Source organism: Alexandromys fortis, unplaced genomic scaffold (assembly GCF_014885135.2).
Source record: "Alexandromys fortis isolate MF-2015 unplaced genomic scaffold, M_Fortis_MF-2015_v1.1 scaffold_1, whole genome shotgun sequence".
In the NCBI taxonomy this organism is placed as follows: Eukaryota; Metazoa; Chordata; class Mammalia; order Rodentia; family Cricetidae; genus Alexandromys; species Alexandromys fortis.
This window is the reverse complement of record NW_026067927.1, coordinates 34,874,126-34,883,397: the sequence shown is the minus strand read 5'-3', so window position 1 is coordinate 34,883,397 and position 9,272 is coordinate 34,874,126. Positions and strand designations below refer to the sequence as shown.

The 9,272-nt window shown below is 47.1% G+C and overlaps 1 protein-coding gene across 1 annotated transcript in view; it reads left to right on the top strand.

Annotated features, from left to right (window-relative positions):
• Positions 1-3,771: 3,771 nt before the first annotated feature.
• Lman2 (lectin, mannose binding 2) overlaps positions 3,772-9,272 on the top strand; it is a 19,538-nt gene continuing 14,037 nt past the window's right edge. The window contains exons 1-2 of the mRNA XM_050144071.1: positions 3,772-4,213; positions 4,363-4,481. Coding sequence (XP_050000028.1) covers positions 4,012-4,213; positions 4,363-4,481 — 321 coding nt within the window. The 5' untranslated portion in view covers positions 3,772-4,011. The remainder of the gene's footprint in view (positions 4,214-4,362; positions 4,482-9,272) is intronic.

The window sequence follows — 9,272 nt, the reverse complement described above, 5'->3', positions numbered from 1 at the left end:
GATCGCCATGAATGGCCAGTCTGGGCTACTAACGTGCTTATGAAGCTAGAGAGGTAGCTCACAAATACAGTGCTTGTGTAGACCTTTGCAAAGCCCTGGATTTGATGCCCAACATTAGACTAACAAGAGAATAACAAGCCTGTGAGGGAGCTTATGTGACATGACTGAAACATGTCTGCCTTCACTGCCTAAGCTTGACTGTCCTGAAACCTGCTCTGTAGACCGGGCTGGCCCCAAACTTGGAGATCTGCCAACCTCTGCCTTCCTGGGACTGGTATTAGAGATGTGCCTCACCACACCTGACTGTAAGCTCTTTTTAGTTCATGTTCCAGCCCTAGTAAAGCAGCAGAACTTGACAGCTTTGGCCACTTAGGTCCGGTTTTAGAGTTAAGGACGGAAGAAACAGGTTATGGAATTTGCCACCAAGACTAAAGAAAGCTATCAAGGCCAGACACGTGTCAGGGGTGTCCCTGGATGTAGGTCTGGAGAGGGCCATTGTGGGAAGCTGTGCAGTTGAAGCCTGGAGACCCGTTAAGCTTGCATGCTTGCTTTGCCCTTTTCTTCAGTCCGGGACCTCAGCACACAGAGTAGGTCTTCCCTGTTCAGCTATACCGTTCTGGAAATCCCTACATAGACATACCCAGAGTCGTGTCTCGAAGGTGAGTCTAAATTCAGTCAAGCTGATGGACAAGATGAACCGTTACACCATTTCTCCACCATGGATTCCCACACACCTTTGCTTTCTTGATTGAGACAGGGCCTCAGGTAGCCCTCAGCTGGCCTCAAGTCTGAGGATGACCTGAATTCCTTATCCTCCTGCCTCTACTTCTCAAAGTGCTGGGATTACAGGAATGTGCTACCATGCCCAAATACCACAGATTTCTTATCTGTTCCTTAAATTTGTACCTCTAGCTCCAGTTCCCTCTGTTGAGAAAGACTTCTCAGATAAACTCATGCTCATTCTTCATGAGCCAATTTCAAGTTCTAGAACAAATATTCTTTCACCAGTTAATTTCTTCCCAAATTCTTGGGACTCAGTTGTGAATGTACCTGACAAACTCAGCCCTCAATAAAAGCCCAGTGGGATGCCCACATCCTAGTTTGCATAGGTGTAGTTAAGTCTCTCGAAGAGGGGCTATTAGGAGATGAGAGCAGAGGGCTTTGTTGTATATGTATGCTTGCTTTCTCTGTATCTATGTACATATGCACACACCTATTTATAAACATAGCCCCCATATCAGCGGGATCTGTGATACTGGTGGTTTAACTAACTATAGATGGAAGATATTCAGATGAAATTGTTTCTTGTCTTAGTCATGGTTACTATTGCTATGATAAAACACCATGATCAAAAGCAGCTTGGGGAGGAAAGGGTTTATTTGGCTTACAGTTCCATATCACTCACTGTTCACTGCTGAAGGAAGTCAGGACAGGAACTAAAAGAGGACAGGAACCTGGAGGCAGGAGCTGATGCAGAGGCCATGGAGGAACGCTGTTTACTGGCTTGCTCCACATGGTTTGCTCAGTTTGTTTTCTGATAGAATCTGCAGCCACCAGCCCAGAGATGGCACAATTCACAATGGGCTGGGCCCTCCCACATCAATCACTAATTAAGAAAATGCCCTATATCTGGATCTTATGGAGGTATTTCCTCAACTGAGGTTCCCTCTTTTCAAAGGACTCTAGTTTGTGTCAGGCTGACATAAAACTAGACGGCACACTGCTTCCTGCACACATACAGACTTTTCTTATCATTCTCCGTCAACACCATGACTACAGACAATTAACGCTGTATTAAGTATTATATGTAATCTAGAGAATGTTGTAGGCCATGCATAGTGATGCTGCAGGCTTATAGTCCCAGCACTAGGGCACATGAGACCAGAGATTTGCTGAGTTTGAGGCCAGCTTGGTTCAACATAGTAAGATCAAGCCATTGCAAACTATAGTGACCTTGTCTCAGAACAAAACAAAACTAAAAGTGTAACAAACGAACCTGGCAGCCTGTATCTATAACATAAACAATTTATTCACATTAATTCAGACCATTATTCAAGGTAAGGCCCAGGCTGGAAGACAAAGGTGTTTGTTCATGGGCAGGACAGTTCAAATCACCTCTAATTGCTAACATTCTTGTGAGAATATGGGCCTAGATTTGCAATGTTTCATGAAAAAGTGGAAGTTGGGATTTCTTTTTTAAGATTAAGAAGAATCAGTTCATGTGTGTTTGTGTGTATGTGTTCATGTAAGTATCGGTGTCCATGGAGGCCAGAAGTGGGTGCTGGAGCCCCTGAAAATGGAGTTATATACGCTTGGTTTAGAAATATCCAGAGTGAATGCTGGAAACTGAACCCTGGTCCTCCGAAAAAGCAGTGAAGAGTCCGAGAATAAGAATATAAAAGTGTAGATTCCAGAAAAAAGAATGTATAAATAAAGAAATATAAAATTGTAAGCCTAGGAGAATGAGAACAGACTGTCAGCCGCTTTCTCAGCAACTTAAGGATCAGCTATTACAGTGGATGACTTATAGCTCTGTCTGCAAGGTTGTAGTGGCCCTCTGCGAACTGAGGGTCAGCTTTTAGATACTCCCCCCTGCCCGCCACTCATGACCAGCAACTGATGTGAGCTGAGTTAACTGTTAAATGATGGGATGTACCTGAGTTTTTGGTTGTACATCGTCCCTTACCCTTCCCTGTTATGCAAAACAGGCCGTATCAGGGGAGCGTTAGAGCTTTGTTAAACACCAGCAAAAAGTGCCAGAGAGAAACAATGGGCTAAATACAAACACTAGTTTAACTGAAAAACCCTGTTAGTGGAATAATGGGAATTGTTAAAAAAAAAAAAAAGCAATTTGTATCTGAGTTTTACCTTGAGATTGTAAAAAATTCTTTTCTTCATGCCTAATGCTTGCTTCTTGCTATAAAAAGGGGGAGTTCGGAAACAGCCCATTGCCACAACCTTACAAGTCCATCTCTGGCTGTGGTCTCAGCTAGCTGATAAGCTTTTTGTGCCACATGGGTTTTTTTTTAATTTTTTAATTTTTTTCCTCGAATAAAGTTTGCTTTTGGTTTAATAGACTTTGGTGGTCTGTCCCCATCTTTGTGCGACCCCCGTGGACCCAGCAGCAGCAAGCCCTAACCCCAGGTTTTCTAATGTAAATGTAAGTGCCTTGACAAAAAAATATTGGCAGTTGAATCTTTTACTAAATAGATTAACAGGTAAAATAGAACTGCGGTTTACAGACCACCATTGCCCAACTACCCAGAGCCAGCTGTCCTGAATCTTTCACAGGCACTCCGTGTGGCAACACAAACTGATCCTTTTTGGAGCCAGATGACTTCTGGCATTCACTGAGGTCCGAGGCTAGGATCTGGTCTGCTCCTGCTTCAATCTGACTGTGCCTGAGTAATGAGGGGTAGTGGGGGCTCTCAAATAACTGGGCTCTTTGTAAGTCTCCAGAGGAGTGGCATTAGCTCGGAGGAGGCTTAAAGGTTTGCTCCACCCACCGCGTCCCAGAGGACGCTGGGACTGGACTCCAGGCTTTCTACTTCACCCCAAGGCTGCTTTTCCTACTGTCCTGGGAAAGGTCATTTCAAAGACAGCATCTACGGCCTAAGGTTTAGGATCGAGAAGCCACGGTGCGTCCAGGAAAACTACAAGTTCCAGCATGCTTTACTTTGAAGATGCCGTTCGCTCTCCTCCTTCTCATCCAAGTTCTCTACTTCTTGTTGGCCCTCAAGCCTAACGTGCTGATCCATGATTGGTTGGATCCCTTGTCGCTCGGAAGAACTCTTTGTCGTGGCCGGCTGACAGGAGACCAGGAATCCCTAAAGTTATGGAACCGCGCTCTACTAGGATAGGAGGTTGCCCAGCCAATAAGGCTGCCGTGCCTCTGACTGTGAGGCTTTCCTTTTTAACTCTCTAGTTTGGAGGGCTTCCGGCCGGAGACCATTAGCAAAGACACCCGGAAGGCGGAAGTCCCAGAGCGGAAGTGGCCGAGAGAAAAGGAGAATGGCGGCCGAGGCCTGGCTTTGGCGCTGGGGCTGGGGCTGGGGTCAGCGGTGCCCAGGGAGGCCTGGGCTTCCTGGCCCCGGCCCAGGCCCCACTACACTTATCCATTTTCTTCTGTTGCTGGGGCCGGTGGCTGCGGATATAACCGACGGCAACAGTGAACACCTTAAGCGGGAGCACTCGCTCATCAAGCCCTACCAAGGTGAGGCCCGCAGCAGGGATAAGTGAAGGGTGAGGTCGCGGCCCTGGAGTTGGCTGGAGGAGGGCATGCTCTATTTGTTGAGCAGAGCAGCTCTGGAGATTTCTGGCGTGGCCTTTTGGGCACCTGTCGATGTCGGTCTCTGTCCGCAGGGGTCGGTTCCAGTTCCATGCCGCTCTGGGACTTCCAAGGCAGCACCATGCTTACGAGCCAGTACGTGCGTCTGACCCCTGACGAGCGCAGCAAAGAGGGCTCGATTTGGAACCACCAGGTGAGTCCTTGCCAAGAGGCTTGACGTAGCGTTCAGTGATCCAGTAATCTCTGCCTCAGCAGCCGAGCTTAGTTATACACACGCCGATTCCGTCCCGCCGAGTTTCGGCCCTGGTCACACAAGTAGTAAGAGAGAATCCACAATGTGTCGTTACCGTGTGTCAGAAGCCATGCAAGGTAAGTAATGAGGTCCACATTTTAATGACTTAAGAAGCAAGTAGCTAAGGTTCTTAGCTTTTAAGTTGAGCGTTCCTAAAGTCTCATAACAAGAAGTGAGAGGAGTTGTCAGCCTAAATTGAACTCACTTGATCGCGGGAAGGATGAAACTGTATCGTTATTGAGTGTTTTGCTGTGTGTTGGGTGCTGACTTTGCCACACTTCGTCAGATTAAATTCTCAAACGAGGTATGTTTGCGTTGTGCGGAGGCCGACTAGCCAGTGAGTGGCGTAAATAGTATTTCAGCTGATCTTTCTGATCACCTCCCTCAGCAGTTCATTTGATACACGTGATGCCTTTTAGTTGGCCGTGGGAGAACCCCTTTGACAAGCGTCACAGACCCGATTCCCGGTCTCAGTGCTTGGTTGAGGGTCTTGTCTTCAGTATCTCTGCTGGACTGGTGGTGGCCTTTGCCTTGGGGTCAGGAGTCTGAGATGCCATTGTCTTGTCATGTGGGAGCAGTGCCTACACTGAGAAAGGGTAGGTTGGGAAAGGGAGGAGGGAATAATTCGGGAATAGGTCATGGCTTGAAAAGAAACCTGCCTCGCCTAGCCTGATCTAACCCTTCCTCCACCCACACTGTTGGCCAGGGGCCTGCTTTTCTCTGTCACTGTGCTGTCTTAGCCCTTCTGGCTGATTTTGTCATTTAGTTCTGGAAGACCACACTGTCCTTGTGTCGCCTCATTTGCGTGTCCCCTCAGCACCTCCTCTCTTTCTGCCCTGTGCCTCCACACTGCTGCTGGGGCATCTGTGGATTCTTTCTTTATTCGGCTTGGCTCTGCTCCGCACAGCCTGAGGGCTTCGTGAATTGGAAACTACATTATGTCCGCACAGTCTGTCCCTTGGTGGCTGGTGTCTTCAGTCCTTCTGTCAGTTGGTTCCTGCCTGTCTGTAGCTGCCTTCTTCCCGTAGGACCTTTGCGCTTGTTCACTGTCTGGGACAATGACTCCTGGTTGTTCGTGACCACTCGTCGGTTACTTCTCATCTCTTAAGTCTGGGTTCAAAATGCCACACACTCTGAGTCCTTGAGTAATCATCTCAAACCACCCCCCACCCTCCAATCACAGGGATCACATCGTTCTGTCTTAGGCTTTTCCAATACTTCTTTTGTTCCTTCTTTTCTTTTTTATTTTGTAGTGCTGTAGGTTGGACCCCGGTCTTATGCATGCATGAATAGCTTGGATACTGCTGTTTTAGGTGGTAATGTAGCTTGTGTTTTTCATAGAAATGAGTTCGATTATAGCATTACATTTTGTTCTGTAAAAAGCAAGGTGAAAATATTGATAGAATTGTTAGGAATTAGGTTTATCCACAAGGAGCAGATGTATCCCAGGTAATGATCTAAATTGGGCTTGTAAGTATCTGATGGTTAGCACAGTCAGTGGCTTAGTGATGTCAGAGGAGCAAGAGCATTCTCTGCCTGCTTTGGTTGCAGCCTTCCCTTGTTCAGCTTCTGGACTTTGCTGCTGGGCCCTGTTGACAGGTTTAAATGTTTAGAGCACATTTGTACTTCTGGAAACGCACCACTTGGAAGTCTCAGGAGTTCCTATGTGATGTTTCCTCCCAGAACTGCAGTTTTGTTTTGGTTTAAATCCCCTTCACTTGTATCCATCTGGATGAGCAAACACGGACCGAGTGCGCCCTGCCCTCTGAGCTGCCGTGTGGCTCAGAGGTAAATAGTGCCTAATGTCTGGAGCTCAGGACATGGGAGGCTGAAGAGGCCACTTTGCTTGCATCAGAGTCTTGTGAAAAGGTGGCAGCAGTGGCTGCTTGCTTATTGTTAAAGTGCCAGTCCAAGATTCTGTATCCCCTTCATCTTTTTAAAATTTGATACTGAGGCTGGGGAGGTAGCTGAGTGGGTGTAGTGTTCGCAGTACAGACCTGAGGACCCAAATTCAGTCCCTAGCATCATGTCAAAAGCCTGGTGCTTGGCTGGCTGTAATTTAGCTCTATGGCAGCAGAGAAAAGAGGATTATATTTAGAACTTGCTAGCCAGCCAGTTTAATCAAATCTGTGAGCTCCAGGTTTAGAGAGAGACTTTCTTTAAGAACAGGGTGGAGGGGCTGGAGCGATGGCTTAGCAGTTACGAGCATTTGCTGCTGTGTGCCTGAGAGTATGTATCCACATTGAGTGGCCGAAAACTGCCTGTTTCTATAGCTCCAGGTGTTCAGCACCCTCTTCTGTCATTTATGGCATCTTCACATGCACAGTGATTAAAAAAAATGTTGCTGGTGGTTGTGGCGCACACCTTTAATCCCAGCACTAGGGAGGTAGAGGCAGGTGGATCTCTGTGAATTTGAGGCCAGCCTGGTCTACACAGTGAGTTCTAGGACAGCTAGGACTCTTACACAGAGACTCCATTTCTCAAAAATCCCCCCCTCAAAAGACAATGTTGACAAATACGGTGATTTGCACCTTTAATCCCAGCACCTGGGAGACAAAGGCTGGCAGATGGTTGTCTGAGTTCGAGACCAACCTAGTCTACTTAGGAAGCATATTACATGGGAATATGCTCTCTCAAAAACACAAAAACAGCCCTCCCCCCAAAAAGTGTCTTGGGCTTAAATATCTGCAAAGAGACAATGGGACAATTAGGTGTCTGTCTAGGCCCTGATTCAACTCCCAGCACTGCAGAAAGACTTACAAAGAATGCAGTTTCCAGCATGCCAGATAGTGCTGTTTTTATAACAGGACTGTTTAGATGGCACTAGTCTTTTAATGTCAGAAATCAGCAGACTGAGACAAGAACATTTCTGAGAGTTTGAGACCAGCTTGGGCTATAGTGTGAGACCAAGCCAAGCAAACAAACAAATATGAATAAACTCAAACTGAACATCAGTTTGTTATCTAGCTCAAATTTGACCTCAAATTTGCTATGCAGTCAATGGTGATTTTGAGTTCTCGATATTCCTGCTCAATTCCCCAAGTGGTCAGATTACAGGCTGTACCACCATGTGCCAGAGCACATCAGGGCGTGTGTTGATGCAACTGTGTGCATGTGGCGGCCAGAGGTCACCCTCAGCTCTTTCTCAGCAGCCTGCAGCTTGCTGTTTGTCTCCTTCCCAGCATTGGTCAGGCTGGGCAGGGCTGCTCTGTGCAGCCTGGCTGTCCTGGAACTCACTCAACCATCCATCTGCTGGGATTAAAGGCATGCGCCACCATGTCCTGCCTACCACCTTGTTTTTTGAGACAGAGTCTCTAACTGAAACTAGAACTTGCCATCTCAGCCAAATTAACTGGCCAGCAAGACCCCAGAACTGCCCTGTTACAGCCCCCACAGCTCTGGATGCCCCTCTGTCTGGGTTTTATATGGGTGCTGGGGACCCAGACTTAGGTCTGGGTGCTGTTGCAGCAGGCACTTTATACACCGAGCCACCTCTTACCTCAGCATCACAGGAGTCTAAAACAACTCTTATAAAATAGAAATTCATGTGTGCAAATTCTGAGAAAGTGTTTACTTAGCAGACCAGATTGAATTGTAGTGTAGCAGGCCACCCACCAAACACGGCCATAGTTTTGTTTGTTGAGATGGAGTCTTGCTCTTTCCTTTTCCCTTGGTTGGCCTGAACTCTGGTCTCAGTGATTCTCTTGTCTCAGCCTTCCGAGTAGCTGGGAGTACAGGCATATCTCACTGTGTTGATTTTTGAGATGATCGATTGCATCTGCTTCCTGTTTTGTTCAAGCAGAGCTGTAGAAACTGTGAACTGTAAAATTATTTCTTTCTGCGAGGTTATTCTGGTTTCATTGTTCTGGTGTGGTAACAAGGCATTAGGGCTTCTGGGGACTTGGGAATGAGAGCTGTGCCATACAAAGCAGCTTCTAAGTCAATTTCAAACCACACGGCTCCTGTTTTAAGTCACCTGGAGGCTTTCTATTGTGTTAATCTTAAGTCTTTGATCTGGGGTGTATGACGGTGTTGAGAGGCCTGTGGTTCCATGGGACTGTTACCAGGCCCTTCACTTCAGTCTCTAGCTTCTCCTGCCACTGACCTTGCACTTGGACTTTCTTCTTCCCTTTTGCTTGTCCTTTTGTCCCAAGGCTGGCCTTGTGTGTTGTCTTCAGGAGTAGGGTCTTCATCAGTGTTCTATTGCTGTGACAAGACACCAAGATCAAGGCAACTCTTAAAAAAGAAAGCCTTTGGTTGCGGCTTGCTTATAGTCTCAGAGGCGGCGTCCATTATCATCAGAGCTCAGAGCATGATGGCAGACATGGTGCTGGAGAGTAACTGGGGGTTCACCTCTGGTTCCCTGGGGAGCAGGAAGAGAGTGACACTGGGACTGACTGTCCCCATTGACACTCCCTCCAACAAGGCCACATCTCTTAATCCCTCAAGTACTGCCACTACCTTGGTGACCTGATATTTAAATATATGAGCCTATGCAGGCCATTCCTCTTCAAACCACCACAAGTGGCAAAGACACCAATTGAGAGAGATTTTTTTTTTCTTTTTTGGTTTTTCAAGACAGGATTTCTCTGTAGCTTTGGAGCCTATCCTAGCACTAGCTCTTGTAGACCAGGCTGGCCTCGAACTCCCAGAGATCCGCCTGCCTCTGCTGGGATTAAAGGCGTGCACCCC